This window comes from Lepisosteus oculatus, chromosome 4 (genome assembly GCF_040954835.1).
Source record: "Lepisosteus oculatus isolate fLepOcu1 chromosome 4, fLepOcu1.hap2, whole genome shotgun sequence".
Classification (NCBI taxonomy): Eukaryota; Metazoa; Chordata; class Actinopteri; order Semionotiformes; family Lepisosteidae; genus Lepisosteus; species Lepisosteus oculatus.
In genome coordinates this window covers 59,759,824-59,775,814 of record NC_090699.1, presented here as the reverse complement: position 1 = coordinate 59,775,814, position 15,991 = coordinate 59,759,824, and the positions used below count along the sequence as shown (strand labels likewise).

The window sequence follows — 15,991 nt, the reverse complement described above, 5'->3', positions numbered from 1 at the left end:
CTATGCCAGTATAAAAAAATACTTCTGAACGTCTATAAAACTGTCCTTGCAGTGCATTTTTACACTGAAGTTGTCTCTGTGAAATATTAGGTCTAAAACATTTCTGTTTCCAAGGGTCTCTGCTACGTCTTGCAAAGTTGCAGATCACTATACTCCAGAAGCATCCACATTTATTGTCCCATCTTGAGAGATCCTTATTTCTTCTTTTCTTTAATTTAAGTGTTGCCAAATGTCAATATGCTGTTTTTAAAACTGTGCCAAATGAATTTGATGAACACAACTGGTATCTGTGGATTTTTTAATTTTTTTCTGTACTATCTATATGTAAAATATTCATGTTTAAATGTTTTTATGTCAGTTTGCTGTATTTATTTTATTGCTTTGAAGTGGGAATGTTTATATGAGTGTACCACCAAAAGGTCAAATGTGACATACATCTTTATTCACATCAAATACATGCTGTATTTTAAAAGTAAAATAAAACTGAAACTTAACTTGTTGGAGCCAGTCACAGAGACAAAAAACAAGCATTCAAAAAGGAATGGAAGTGAAAACAAAGAAACACTGAAGTCAGTGTTTCAATTAAACCATTTTCCATAATCACATTGATGAAGGCTTTGCACGCTTAAAATCATACGATAAATGGCTTTCATTGTCCCTAATATAAAACAGGAATTTTAAAATTAAAAAAAAATCCTCAAGGGAGTCTATTTGCAGGATTTTTAGGCCCAAAAAGCTTAGGAATAAAAGTGACATACCCTGAAAACCGCTTTAGTTAAATTAGTTCAATTGCTCAACATGAAAAATGAATGAGGTTCATATAGAATGTCCTTTAAAACAATAAAAAAAGTTTGCTCTAATGCACCCGAGCTAAATGGGTTTAAGTTAATAAAACTGAGTCAAATGAATTTAAAAATGAATTGTGTATTTCTACTATTGTCAGTGAACTTTTATTAGAAATATAAAAAAAAGGTTATTATGCTGTATATACCTTTCCCCTATTCCTGTCAAGTGTATAGGGCCAGGAGTTCTGATTAATAGAATTAATTTACAAATAGAATGAGAAGCCCTCTAAACCTGAATGTGTTTTTGAAAATCGCTATGTGTACAGTAACTTAATAAACAATGTTCCATATATAATTTTCAATAAGCTCTTTTAGCTCCCTGTCTTACTTACGGTCATTTCTGGGGCTGTAAAGACCTTGTCTGGTGATACTCCTTTCTTATCCTGGGCAGCTACAAAAAGTTTTATTTTCATTCCACCTGACTCCTTAATGACTTTATTGAATCATTTGTTGACTTCATTCGTACAAATTTCCACTGATGACAAGTCTTTAGCTAATGAGAATGTCTGGCCCACTACAAAGTTTGCCAGGCTGTGGCTCCAGGATCAAGAGTGAGTATCGATGATATAAGATTTTATTGCTGGATATTGCACATGTCATAGCTACTATATCCATCTAATCTGCAGTGAATTGTATTCTCTCTAAATCTCAAAACTACCTATTGCATTTTCAAGCAGCTTATCACAGAAGGTATTTGTGAAGGAAAGGGAGATCTGGTATAAATCATAGGATCTCTCTACCAGTCTTAAATGTCTTAAACAAAAGGAGATATTTATGAAATTGCTTGTACTACTGGTGGCAAAGCAGAGAAAATCTACCCAAGGATACACCATAAGTCATAAACTGAATAAATAAACTTGAAACAACAAAAATGAATCATGTAGAATCACAGGGGATTGTCAAAAAGTAATTCTACTACAGCACAGAGCAGTCTCACAGCACGCACGATGCATCTGCACTGCCTAGACAGTGCAAACTCTGATATGCCAAAAGACTGGTTCACCTGCAATGGAGAATGCATTCATATACAGTAGGTGATGTCACCTTCAGTGGAAATCTCTAACACACTCTAGCCCTGCAGTGAATATTCCAGATATATTATTTTCTAAATTTTGTTCTAGTTAAGCACACAATGAGCATAGATTTCAATTTTTTTAAATCTGTAACATTATAGGTGCAGAAAATTATTTTGTAAAGAATATGCCTTAGATTAAGGTTAAAACATAGTGGCACATCTATCAAACTTTTGTAAGAGAGGAACAAAATACACTTTTTTTTAAATTATTTTTACATTCAGATGCAATTCAGGATACTCAAATGCACAGAAGAATGACCACAGAACATTGAGCCAATTACAGAAACCTGAGATGTATTTATACTGTAGAAGAATACAGCACCTTAACATTTTTCAAGAATTCTTCTCTGCATAGATACGTTTGTACTAGAGAGGTTGTGAAATAAGTGAGATTTTAATAATAAAATATATTGAACTGCAGTGACATCACAGAAGTCATTCAATTGCAGTGACATCAGAAACTTTTTTAACTGGGTCAGACAAATTACACCTTTGTAATACCCAGAATACTTTGTGATATCCAGTAGATGAGGATCATGTAATTCAGGTGGGTAGCTGCATCAGCATGCGTAGGCTGCGAAGGAACAAGTAATAGGTTTATTCCATGCTGAAAAGAGAATAAAGAAAACACAACGTTTCGGCCATGGAATAAAGATTTGGTTTCTGTTTTCATTGTATTATGAAATTAGAAATGGGTAAAGCAGAGGTTAGGACCAGGGAGTTTTGTCAGCTGTCACTGAACACTTCAAAAACATTTGGTAGGGAATAACTATCTACATCTGATAGCTGCTCACTAGAAAAGAAAATCCTATAGTTAACCTGCTGGAAATCCAATAAAGTTAATGTAAAATGCTTTATGCATTAGATCAGATTACAAATTGAGCTTCAACTGGTGCCACTTGATACTCATCAGCCTGGGTTCATCCACTAAAAGGGCACTCAGGAACTCAGGAGGCTTATTTTGGATCTTATCAGCTTGATAGTTTGTGTCTGAAAAAGGCTTAATGCTTGCTATATTGCCTTTAAGAGCTACTAGAAGAGAGGATGTAACAGCCTATGAATAGTAATAGCAATGAGACATTGGAAATTCAGTTGTATATTTTCTAATGCATTTAACTCTTTAACAAAGAGTTTTACCATCATTAAAATGAACATTGAACAAGTACAGTATGTATCCATTTTCACCATTGCTGACTGAAAAACACAGAACAGGTGCCTGTTTCAAACTCACAATATGATGTTTTGCAATTTTGGAAAAGAAAACTTAGGAGGTAGATTATTGAATTATCTTTTTAACAATTTTCCAAATCATTGCAACAACTGCATCAAGAATGTTATAGGATTTGAACCACATAACTGCAAGTACAATCATGTATTGGGCATAGTTAAAGCTAAGTTCTCAATGTAGTATCCATCAGTTTATTGATTATGATATTCTTATTACGATAACCCCATATTGTATTGCTCAAGTATTTCGTACACAGTGCACATAAAGGCTGTTGTCTGGTACAGCAAATTTGATTTGACCAGCTGTCTTCAGTGTTCAACCAAAAAGCAAAATGCATAAGAAATCATAACAGAAATACCGGACATACAGTCAAAAAACAGGTACAGTCCACATCACAATCACTGATGTTCCTGCTGGTTTCTATATTGTTTACAGAACTAGAGATCATCTGACTCCCTCCACACCAGGATGGAATGCACGTTAATCACAGGGATCACCCACCAGCAATGTCCCCAGTTATAAAGCTGAGTGGACTGGAACAACTGCGGTAAAGCACCTCACTCAGGGGTGCAACAGCAGTGGCTGTGATAGGGACTCGAACCTGTGTCCTGCCAGTTACCAAAAGGTTTAACAACTATCCTACACTGTAAGACAACAGGCCTTTCTGCTCATGCAGTCTAATGTACCAATCCTATAGAGACCCTCAATTGCCCAAACAATATTCTGTTCTATAATTGTTCTATTTATTACTTAGTATACATTAATTTATACAAACTGTATCAAGACTCACCTACTAAGTCTGCAGACACAGGTTTCTGCTTTTCTGATCTATTCAATGAGTTTGCCCTCTGGTGTTAAAGACAGTGTATGACGAGCACAGGCAGAAAATAATCTGCTCAGGTACCTTCATTTCATTTTTGGAGTACAAAAATCTTTTCTTTTTTAGTTTACATCAGTAACTGAGCTGAAAATCTGTTTAGGAACATTACGTGTAACATTTTGCAATTTGACCAGTATGAAGCTGAATTTCTATGTCGATCACTCTGCAGTCACCCATCTGATGTGGCACTGACATTCACTCCAGCTTTTATAATGTCACTAAGAAAAATGCATGCTGCTACATGTTTCTATTTTCTGTGTTTGATGTCCCTAAGTTCTCTCACTCTCCCTACCTCCCTTCTGCTTTGTTAAACCTATTGCCACTAATTATCAAAGAAACTTGAAGAGAACTCACTTTGGCAGCATTTTCCTAATTCCTCTTTAGGCCAAGCAAAATAAATGTGCTTGGTTTGGCTTTTAAGCAGAGCTGTTTGCTGCAGTCCCTAGTTTAATGAGAGGTATGTGTATGCAAACAAGCAGATTTACGCTGGAGGCTTCATTAGCAGAAATGTTTGTTCTTCATCTTAAACAGTGACAAAAACATTTTTGAGTGTTTACAGTTTTGCTTGAGGACATCTACAAGTCAGTAAACCAGGTATGATGCATTCTGGTCAAATAACAATCATGTGAAATTCAATGGTGCTGTATATATTGATTACCTCTTTCCTCTGCTGCTATATTGGGAATCCCAGAGGAGAATATAATATAGTGCATTTAAGGGAAGATCAACACGATCAGTAATAATAGAGTATTATGCATATATATTTAAAGAAAACCATCCAGGTACCTGTTTAAGCATACAGTATGTGTATATTTGAGGACTCTCCCTAACATTCGACCTGGCAGGCAGACTCCCATACCTAACCCCTAATCCGACTGCTGCCAGATTTTGGCTCCTAGTTCTTTTTAAATTTGTGTAATGATCCTAAAGAATGTCTTCCCACAAGTCACCTGGAAGATTATATTGGATTCGTTCCACAGGAGAAAAAAAAATTATTGTGGAAAGGATATTTTGGAAAACGTACAAACGGTGTAAATACTCTAGCAATGTGTCTTGCCTAAAGGAAGACGGGTTAGATTCTTGAACATCGCTTTATTAATAAGTGGAGGTATGAAGAAAAAGGTGATTAAAAACTAATTTTAAAGTGTTTCCGTTTTGAAAGACAACAATTTCTTAATATTTGAAGCTGTGATTCTAATATGTAATTATGAGGTTTATATTATGAAAGTAACACATGTTGTGGGCATTTATCTCGATGTTCTGAAGAGTCTTTGCATGCGAGTTCATAAATGTTTGCAATGTCATTGTTTGCTACCAGAATTTTTACCAAAACATTTTATATATACTAAGAGCTCCTTGTGTTGTTCTTTTTCCCTTTACGTGCTTCGAATTTCAAAGCATGAAAGGGTACTTCTGTACAGCCAAGTCGCATTCAATACTTCTGAGAATTTAAAAAGTCAAGATCTCTCGAGAATTCAGAATTAAACACTAAACAACTGTCCAAAGGCAAAGGCAAACATGCAAAGGCAAACTTGACTGAATGTATCTGTGACAGGAATGTCGAATTCTAAAAAAATCCCAAAGTTCTGTGTTTACTATGTATATTCCTGTTGCTTTTTCCCTTCTAAACGAAAGTGCTTATAAGGCTTAGTAAGGTTAGTGTTGTGCGCGCAGGCGCAATAGCTTGGGAGTTCCAGGACCTTGGACAGAGCAAGAGAGGCTCCAGGATACGACAACGGCGATTTTATCGACCTTTTAATAAATCTTAGTAATCTCGATTATCACAATTTGGGGTTTTTGTTGGTCATGGTTAAAACCAACAGTATTTCCGCTCGGTAGGCCACAGGCAACTACATACGATACGATGCTTTAAAACAAAAGCAGCAGAAGCACATGATGTCCAAATAAGTAGTGCACTGCCTCGAATTCAGATGGCCTCTGTTTCTTTAATTTGTTAATACTTCGTAATACGGTTGCCAAAAAAAAGGAGTCTTGACAGAAAACGTAACTGCAACCCGTTTTCAGAACCAAATGGTTATATTATAAATCAAAATAAGTGAATTTTGGAGGTGGAAGGAGAACAGTATGTTGTTTTTGACACTGCTGACTAGCTGTTAAAATATTACATCATTTAGGTATCAATCGACACGTACTAATGGAAATATATGACAAACAGGTGAGTAATGTTTGTTGCATTCTATTTAATATGGTTCAGCAAATATGTTCATTGCGTTACAGTAATAAAAATGTATGGAGAAGATCATGGGTATTCAATGATGTTTCTTTAATTTTTTTATGAACTCGATATCATGGTGTATTTTTTATTTTTTTGTGTGTGTGTTACTGGAGAAAGCATTTTGATTTTCGGATTTTAACCTAATATTGCATTGTTAGGTTATACGGAACGTGAATGCTCTTTTTTGAAAAAATGGATTCAGCACAATAATAAATTAATGCTTTGCTAGGCAAAGCAAATATGTATCGATAACATTGCTTAAGAAGGGATTAAAGTTCAAATTACGGAATACATCAGAATGCAGCGATTAAAATGAGAACAGAAGTAGTAGGCAACAGAAGTGCATTTAACTATTCATGTAATAAATGTCGTGTTCTTTAGAAACAACACAGAAGGCCAGTTCTGTTGATTGTTGCTGTCCGCTGAGGACTGCGCGGTTATACCGTTCTCGAAATAAAATGTCGAATGTCATTTTATTTTAAAATGCATGAATACAAATTGTAAATGTTGATCTTATTCGTCGCTTAATCTTCTTTATGAATTAACGACAGAGTTAACAGTTCACTTTTGCGAAGCTCTTGGAAATAATACATCAAGAGGGAGTATTTCTGGGGGAAACAGTTGCAGAGTTATCAAATGCTGGCAATATTGTACAGCACACATGGACCAGCGTCAGGAGTAAAAACCACTCCTTACACAGTTTGCTCTTGCAGGTAGATGATACTGAAGTGCAAGTTCCGTGCTAGGCGAACGCAATGGGTTTCTACATCAGTTCCTTATCAAGAACGGACATCCGGTGTGTAAAACCGCCGTCCACCACGCAGCAGGCCCGCCGCTACCAGACTGCGCCCAACTACAATTACAAGTGGACAGACGTCCACTATGAGGCCAGCCGTGGAAATGTGGAAAAACTGCGTACTCTTCTTCTCACATCAGGTACAGTAAGTCCCTTAAAGGATATCTCCACAATTACTGCTGTAATTCAGGTGTATTTTACAATCCGAAGAGTACAGCATTATACAACATTACAGGTTCCTATCTTTTAATTACTATGCTTGTTATCTTTCTTTACGTTTTTTCACAGACGTACAAGTTAACAAATTCATGTCTCTTTTTCAAGATAATAGCTTGCATTCAGCGTGTTATGGCTGTCCTGGCTTAACATCTCACTCAACTGGTCAGTCAGATCCAGCTTTGGAGTGTCTCTGCAGGCTGCAAGCAAGATCAGGGGGACAGCTGGTCAGCTCATGGGGACACCTGTCTGAAACAGAGATTGCTTTCTGATATCCTAACAGTGAGACCAGTGGACCCATAACATATTTTCTAAGTTGCTCAGCTGGATGTGAACTAGAGGCAGGTCTCTTATAAAGTTGGACTAGTATATGGGAGTCCCTAACAGTACATTTTGCAAAACTCCCATATTTGCCGTATAAGAAGAGGTAGATTGACAAGAACTTAATTCTTAAAATGAAGAGCCCTAGAATAGGCTCTATTGTGGTCTTCTCTGACTGTGGTTTGTGTTCCTTCAGGAAAAGAGCAGGTGGACCAGAAGGATTACTATGGGAAGACACCTCTGTATTGGGCTGCATACAAAGGGCAGAAGTCTTCCTTGATGCTTCTGCTAAAACATGGGGCGAACGTGAACAGTCAGTGCAAGCATGGTAGTACCCCACTTCACGCTGCTGTAGGGTTGTTCCCAGAGTGTGCCCTGGTGCTGATACAGGTGGGTGAACCTGGTATAAGGTAGATCCATTTCCTGGATCTAGATCTGCCAGATGGATACATTTTTTGATCCGTTTGGCAGGTTAGAAACAAGATGTTTTTCTTTCTTTTCACTCATCTTTTTTCCCCAGACTAGGGGTTTCTCACCTTATTCCTCTTGAACTTTTTATGTATATGTAGAGATAACGCACTGCTGCCCTTACAATCAGTAAAAGGCTAACAATCTAAAACATCGTGTTTCTATTGCTTTGTTTTACAAAGATCACTCGTTAAAATATGCTTTGTGCTTAGAATAAGCACCGCAGAAGAGACAAAGCAAAAGCATCAAAGGAAACTAAATTACAAACATTCACACCACAGCTGTTTTTGTACAGCCAAAGCACTCTCACAAAGAAAAGAACTTCAGATGTTTGACCTGAAATTTGAACATTGATGTAGTATTACGTAGGTTTGTTGATCCTCGTTCATGATGAATTGAAACTTGTCATCTGGGAGGATTTCAAGGTTGTGTTATAAGGTGGTGCCACTAGACTTAGGAACAGCTTCAAAAATATGGCATTGTGTGTCATAAACAGCTAACTGCGCAATGCCTCAGAACTCAATGCACCTCTGCACTCTGCACTTCTGACTTCCAGTGTATATGAATTTGAATTCCAATGTGCATGTACATATGGTAATAAACTCCTCTACTCTAAAGGTATTCAGTAACAAATATAAGCCACAAATTCTCTTCCACTGTAGCTGTGTCTATTGCAGTGACTGGGCCTGAGATTAGTATTTGAAGAGGTAATAAATGTTTATGGAAACAATTTGAGATGAGTATATCAACTTGAGACTGTATATCAGCTGTTCCTGTGTTCTCTTCAGCATGGTGCAGACGTCGATCTTCCAGATATCTGGGGCGTGACTCCTATGTACCTGGCTGCCTGCAGCGGGCAGATTGAATGCATCCAGCTACTCGTAAAAGCAGGGGCTAAAATCACCTACAAGAACAAGGTAGGGAAAAATCATTGTGTTCTTCTTAATGAATTCCAAGAGTTGTGCTTTTAATAAAAAACATGGAACCGATATTTAAAATATTAGGAGGCCATCGAGAAGGTATGGGTTTAATCTAGCGATTTCTGATTTTGGCACATGGTCTAACTGAAATTACAGACGTCCTGCTAAATGCATGTTCTAGCCTGTACCATGAAGGCTGCATTTTGCTTACAAGAGTTTTTTTGCACCCATACAGAGGAAAACCTCAATCAGGCATCAGTTTACATTTGGGTTTGGGTCAGTTTTATGTGGGCCCACAGTGGGATCCTCTATATGTTGGTTGTTTTAAAACGTTTTTCAGTATGAAATCTCATAATCTCCACAAAAACGTGTTTTTTTAATACTGTTGTTATTGTAGTAGTATTGTAGGCCTTGGGTCAGTTTATTGATTTCATAGATTGTTGCACAATGTCATTATTGCACAATTTAAACTAGTCTTATTGTGTACTGTACATTTCTAACATTCTCATATATCATTCAGCTGGAAACCTTTTGTCACCTTGACTAAAGACAAACAAATATATAATAATAATTGTATTATTACATAATGGCTATTTGAGAGCGGTAGGCAAATCAAGTATGATATCTGTTCACATATTTCCAATTGTTTATCAGTTCAGTTGCTACAGCTTTTATGCAGATTGAAACATCTTCAAGGTGTTTTCCTACTTGATTAAGAGATGTAGCCCACTGTCTAACCAGAATTGGAATATATTATGGACCGCATTTACTCCACATTATAGAAGATAATGCAGTTAGATCTTTAACGTTTCTAAAAAACATATAATTTGATCAGAATTAAAACAATTGGAGTTGCTCAGACTTTGAAAACCCCTGGCCGTTGATTTGTTCTTTGTGCACAAAGGGCAAGCAATAAGGTAAGCAGCCTATTTGTCCTTGGTAGCGTTGAGCCAAGAGAATTCACTGAACTGTGTGTGACTCCTTCTCCTTGTGCAGAAAACAGGGGAGGCTCCTAAACAGCTGGCCTCCAAGATGGCCCTGATTTCCTGGATCGAGAGCTTCCAGAAGGAGCCCCGCTCCCTGAAGCACATTTGTCGCAAGGGGATCCGAGATGCTCTGGGCCCCGGCAGGATCACAGCCCTCCACACCTTCGACATCCCCTTATGTCTCAAGGAGTACTTGATGTTCAAGGATCTGCAGCTTCAGGACTCCCCTCAAGCAGGGATACCTAGAACACCAAATGAAGGGTGTTAATTGGAGAAGGGATTCTTAGCGGACTGAACCTTTGATAAAGACAGCATCCACTCCTGCTGGAAATATGACCAGGAAACAAAACACAAGAGAGTGGCAGGTGTCTGTCATGGAAGGAACACCATATTGAAAATGCCTCACTTGTGGTCTTTTCATTGCTAAGCTATCCCCATTTCCAAATAATGTTGATCATTTTTTACTCTGATAGTGTCTCTGATTTATATCAAGGTTTTCACTACGAAGTTTGCTTCGTCCACCACTGAACTGCAGGCCATGTGAGCACAACAACAGCATTTTTACACCTAATCCTTTTTACAGCTAATCCAACAAGGGCCAACAAGAATGTTAAGGTTAAGCTTAGCCCGTTAAATTAGATGGGTTAATTCAGATAGTATAAATGAAGAAATTATGAGTGTGTATTTTAGCTTTGACCTTAGCATTAGCGTTGTGTTCAAATTTCTCTTCCAAAAAGCTAAATGTTTACCTGATTTTCCATAGATTCTTCCTGCCAACCAGGCACCGCCTGGCTTAAATTCAGAGATGCAACAAAATCAGGCTTTAATAAAGGAGCTATAAATGTGAAGAGACAAATACTGTATACGAGTAGTGCTGATTTGAGCTAAGCAGTGGCACCGAGTTCTCCGCCCTGTTTATCATGTGGTGTCAGTTAGATGCTCGACAGACTGTTTACAAAACGAATCAAACCAGCTCATCGACCTGACTCTGATGTGTAGTTGGTTTTCTCAGTAAGCTAGGATAAAGTGTATGTTGTAAGCAAACCTATTGACAATGTTATGGATGGGGAAAGTCTCAGTTATCATCATCCATCTATACCAAACTATTTGAGTAATTAGATGCTAAATATTTTTTGCTTGTTGTTTTCTTTTTAATAAACAGCCATTAACCCAAAGTAAATGGTAGTCTTCATCATCTGTGGTTTAAAGATGTATGGTGTGTGGTATGAGACTGAAAGTTAGATAGACTTTTTAATCTTCTCAAGTCCTGTGTGAACGTTATCGAGTTAAGCAGAGTACTACCTTGCACTACTGTATGTAACATTTTGTATTGAAGACCCAGTTACCATATTAAGTCACAGGAGCAGTCTTGCTGACCATCTGAGGGAAGTTTCCAAAACATTACAAAATATATATATCATTCATTATGTCTGAATGATATATTTATTGTCTTCTTAATTGTCCGATAATCTCATTTATCATGGACTAATTTATCTTGTCCATATACATATTTTAAATGATTAAATGCTGCTATGTAATCATCATACATACATCATGCTTTTTATACAGGCCTATATAAAACATTGCTCTCTGCCCTATCATTCAATAAGAGCCTACCATCATGTCATCATGCTTAATGGACACCCCCCCAGCTGGACACACCCCCAGCTAGTGTTTTCAATGATATTCACTTCAAAAATTGTTTTGAAACATAAAAAGATAGACATTTAATGTCCTGTTGTCTTCAGGATTGTACCTTATTATTTAAGTATAATTTATTTGCTCAAATTATAGTCTTACCATAAACTGTTTTTTTATATAAACTTCTCATCATTTCCGAGGTGTTAATGTTTTGTTTGTCTGAGATGACAAAGATGTTCTGTGTACTTTGAGCAGCAGAAGATAAATCTATGTGGTTTGCATATATTTTTCTTCCCAGATCTAAAGCATGTTTGCTGTTCTATCCCTTATCAATTTGATTCTGCTTTTAGAACACATTAGTGGTGCAGCTCCAGAGGAAACAGCATTTTAGCTTAAGGTTTTGATATTGTCAGCTGAGAAATTCATTTATGCTTATTGCCATCCAAACATTTATACTGATTCCTTGATTGTTTGTTTTTGAAAATTGAGTACAGCGTCATATTAAAGCTGAAAGCAGGTGTGAGTTCCTACATTTAATTAAATCCCAAAGGAGCTACAGTATTTCATCTGTTCTCCTTCTTCAGTGACTTACTGGTGCCATTCCAAGTTCTAATTTTATTTTGTATTTTACATATATTACCAATTTTTGAAAATGGCTCATTCTGACAGGGGACAAACCCACATACAAAACACTCCTCATAAGTACCACTGAAAGTCTAAGGTTAAGAAATTGCTTTTAAATGTAGGGGAAAAAAGGATTTCTTCTGTAGTGGCACACCTTTTCCAGCCGGTAAAAATGGGGGACAATTTAAAAAAAATCCTGGAACATTCAGCAGGTTAATAGCTTGTAGAGATATCTGAGCTGGCTCTTTTTTGCATTTTTCAAAAAGTAAAATTGCAGTGACATGTTGGCTCATTGCTGTCTTGCAGCGCTGGATCACTAAGTTCAATTTTTGACCTGGAGTGCTACCGTTTCGGGGAATGTATCTTTTCTCCAAGTTTACATGTGCTTCTGCCATGTGCTCTAGATTCCTCACACAGTCCAAAGACATAGTATTAAGTTAGTTGGGTTCTGGGACAATTGACACTGGTGTGAGCTTGTGGGTGTTATGTCTGTGTGTGCCCTACAATGGACAGGTATCTGTCCAGGGTGCCCAATGCTTGCTGTTATAGGCTCCAGCTCTCCTGTGACCCTGTGTTGGACATAGCAGTTAGATAATGGATAGATTCATTTTTACTTTTTTTCTGGAAATCAAATACTTAAATGGCAGTTTTTGTCTAGAATTGTTAAACTGGGTTTACCTGACTATCACATGAAAGTATTTATGAATCTGGACTGTTGAAAGCTCATTGTTGGTTTGGTATTAAAAGGCACAACACACTAATAAAGAGTCACTTAGGAACAGTGGTCTTACTAAATACCCTGAAATCTTAAATGCAAGAATAGTCTCAGAAGCTGTTACCTTTCTATCACTTTCTCAGATGGGTCAGTAGAAAATGTAAATCCCAGAACACTGGATCCATTGATTAAATGTTTTTTGTCTTACAATATTTGATTTTTTAATTGTTGATATTCAATGTGGGTTCAGCCCACGACTAGAGTGACAGGCTGGGAAAGAAATTGCAGCATGTTATATGACAGAGAGTCACATTGGGACTGTTCACATGATTGAAAAAGCAAAAAAAAAAACTTGGGTGAGGAGTCAGGAGACATGGTTTTGCTCAATAACAGCTGATGCAAGTGCTAGGAGGAGCCTCTCTCTTGAGACCAAACAAAATACAAATGACGTCAGAGCCAAAAATAAGATGCACAGCATCCAAGATATATTTGTCCTTCATGTTACCAGGACGAGCAAATAGGGGACAATTTCTCTTCTGTAGTATTCGCCAGGAAATATTCCAAAAGTGACAAGGTACTGATGTTTCTGGCTTGTGTGTGAATTCATCAGCAAATTCTAGATCAGCCTGAGTTTTATTATTTTCCTTAAGCTTTTTTGCCTGCTCTCTGTAAAGAGCCAGGCACTTTACTTTGCTTTTTGATTGGGTACGTTTGTTTTTTTTTCTTGCCTTTTTTGTTCTTTTTTAAAGCACAGTCTTGCTTTGCATTCTGTCCTTCAGTTTACTTTCTTTTTTTCACGAGTTCCCATTTCCTCATGAATTTGCACATAATCTTGCATTTGCAGTAAACAACGAGAAAGGATTCTCAAATTACTGACAATGGAACTGTGACCAGGTTAATAAAAGGACATCAAGTCCAACTTGCGTTTTCAGCCTTGCAAGACATCAAAAGCCTCCACTTTTTCCTTTTTAAGGAAAAAAAAAGGGTAAAATTATAGTTAATGCTGGAAGCCATTGTTTTGGTTGATTCCTTCAGTGCTTTTAGTTCTGTTTGAGTGACATGTCATACATTTCAGGCTAATTTCATCTGATAAAGAATTTTTGGTTCAGCTAAATTTGGTCGTGTGTATCTTTTTTTAGCATAACGTACCACCATCTCCCATGTCTCACAGTGAAAACTTATGTTATCTAAGTAACTTTGATATTATATATCATGCAAGTAAAAAAAAAACAGGCCTTTTGTTTTATTTCTAAAACGTCAGACTTTCCATATTTATTAGCCTTTTTTTGTGCGAATGATTTTTTTGACTGGTCATCCTACTTGTTTTCCTCCTCCAAAGGTGAATTTTACGAGTTGGGAATACCGTACCTGTCAACTTCAGACACACTCACGGAGTTGCAGTTTTATAACATCTGACAGGCTGCTTTTATGCCATTTTATGCCATAGTCTATGCTGTGCCACAAATCCCCAAAGGATTACTTCACTCAAAACAAGAGGTTAATCTGATCTCTCCAGCTTTTAAAGGTGTAAACTTTTTATACTGTATAAATGAGCTGAAAAATCATATTAAAATATAACTATGACTAAGAAATTTACAACTTTTCAATAAAATGCTGGCAACCTCTCTACTTAATTGTGATTTAATTTCCAAAGCTGAACATAATGACTAAAAGTTGTTATTTATTCTAAACAGTGTTTTGTAAGATCTCCCTTAAAATTAATTCCCTTGTTGCTTATATTTGTCAAATGTATTTTCATTGCAGTTTCAAACTGTTTTCTTCTTGTTCTTTATGACAATCGGCTTCAAAAATTAAGTTTTGGAAACATTCAAGCATGTTTTTTTCCCATTAAGTATTTGTCTGTCTAATGAACAAAAGACTGTTATATGAAATTATATTGCTTTAGTTCTTTATCTTGACATAAGAGCATCTATAGGTCGATCAGAGAGCACATTTTTGTGATTTATATTAATGATTTTTATTAAGCCAGTTCTCAAATAAGTCTAGTTGGTCAGGGATAACTTCCAGTTAAAGCTAAACTAGAAATAATACTAAAAAACATAGAAGTGCCTCACCATGATAAAAGAAAAGCCAAGTAAAGTTTTCATGATGAAGCATACGGAATTATGCAAAGGACAATTTAAACTCTAAGAAACCAATGCAAAGTAAATACTTAGAATAAGAACTTAAAAACAGTGAAAGACTATTTTTTTAGGTAAAGGACAGGGTAACAGTGGTAAACCTTCATTAGGGTTACCCAGTGAAACAGCAGTTTTTAATTGCATTGTTTTACTGCTTATCCTCTGTAAGATAATTTGGATGAAGGCATCTTATAAATGATTAATTATTTTCGTATTCATAGGCAGGTTTCCATTTACCTGGTGCACTCACATAGCTGTGGAAATGTTATTTTGCTAATAGAGAAGCGATCCTACACTTATGGTTGCATAGTCCCTCTCAGAGCCAAATACTGGCCATCTGCTGCTGGAACCTACCTGCACAGCCTTCCCCTATGAATAGAGCCAGTGCCTTTAGAATCGTTTCCATTCTCCGAACCTCAGCTTGGCTGGCCACAGACTCAGGAGCTACACATTTCTGAGAATGGCCTGCCTTTATTAGAAAGGCTTTTTTCAATGTCTATGTGTCAAAGTACACCATCAAGGCATTTTTTTAAAAAATGAGCTGTCATTTCCTCCTAGTGTGATCTTGGTTATGTTGAAGTAAGCGCATTGGTATCCAATGATATCCAGGAATTTTGTCGTGGTTCAAGTGTTAGGTATTGCATCCTATCCTCAGCCTCATCAAGGGGTCGATGAGGACATTTGCTTTTTCTTCGATATGTGTCTACTGAACACTGTGCCAGCAGAGTGTTGACAAGAGCGAATTATAACAATCGAGGATGAGGGCAGCCTTAACAGATCGGGTGGCGATATTTTTAACAGGCTGCATTCTTGGGCTGCTGTGAAGTGTGATGCCTGGCCTTGATTCATTCCTTCCAAGCAGGTTTACATTCCTGATAGAGGGCATGGAAATTTAATGG

General features: G+C 37.0%; 1 protein-coding gene across 2 annotated transcripts; it reads left to right on the top strand.

The window, feature by feature from the left end:
- The first annotated feature begins 5,719 nt into the window (after positions 1 to 5,719).
- Positions 5,720 to 11,774, top strand: LOC107077479 (ankyrin repeat domain-containing protein 10-like). 2 transcript variants are annotated; one of them, XM_015348355.2, is made up of 5 exons: positions 5,720 to 6,204; positions 6,978 to 7,200; positions 7,794 to 7,987; positions 8,854 to 8,982; positions 9,982 to 11,774. In XM_015348355.2, exons 2-5 carry the CDS (start codon positions 7,020 to 7,022, stop codon positions 10,237 to 10,239), a joined length of 762 nt encoding a protein of 253 aa, XP_015203841.2. In that variant the 5' UTR covers positions 5,720 to 6,204; positions 6,978 to 7,019; the 3' UTR covers positions 10,240 to 11,774. The 2 variants fall into 2 exon arrangements, with proteins under 2 accessions (XP_015203841.2, XP_015203842.2); XM_015348356.2 differs by having other exon boundaries at positions 6,965 to 7,200.
- The last annotated feature ends 4,217 nt before the right edge of the window (positions 11,775 to 15,991 follow it).

Coding starts and splice junctions, on each gene's coding strand:
- LOC107077479 (XM_015348355.2), top strand. CDS start 7,020: ATGGGTTTCTACATCAGTTCCTTATCAAGAACGGACATCCGGTGTGTA. Junction 7,201..7,793: donor TACTCTTCTTCTCACATCAG/GTACAGTAAGTC, acceptor GTGTTCCTTCAG/GAAAAGAGCAGGTGGACCAG. Junction 8,983..9,981: donor AAATCACCTACAAGAACAAG/GTAGGGAAAAAT, acceptor CTCCTTGTGCAG/AAAACAGGGGAGGCTCCTAA.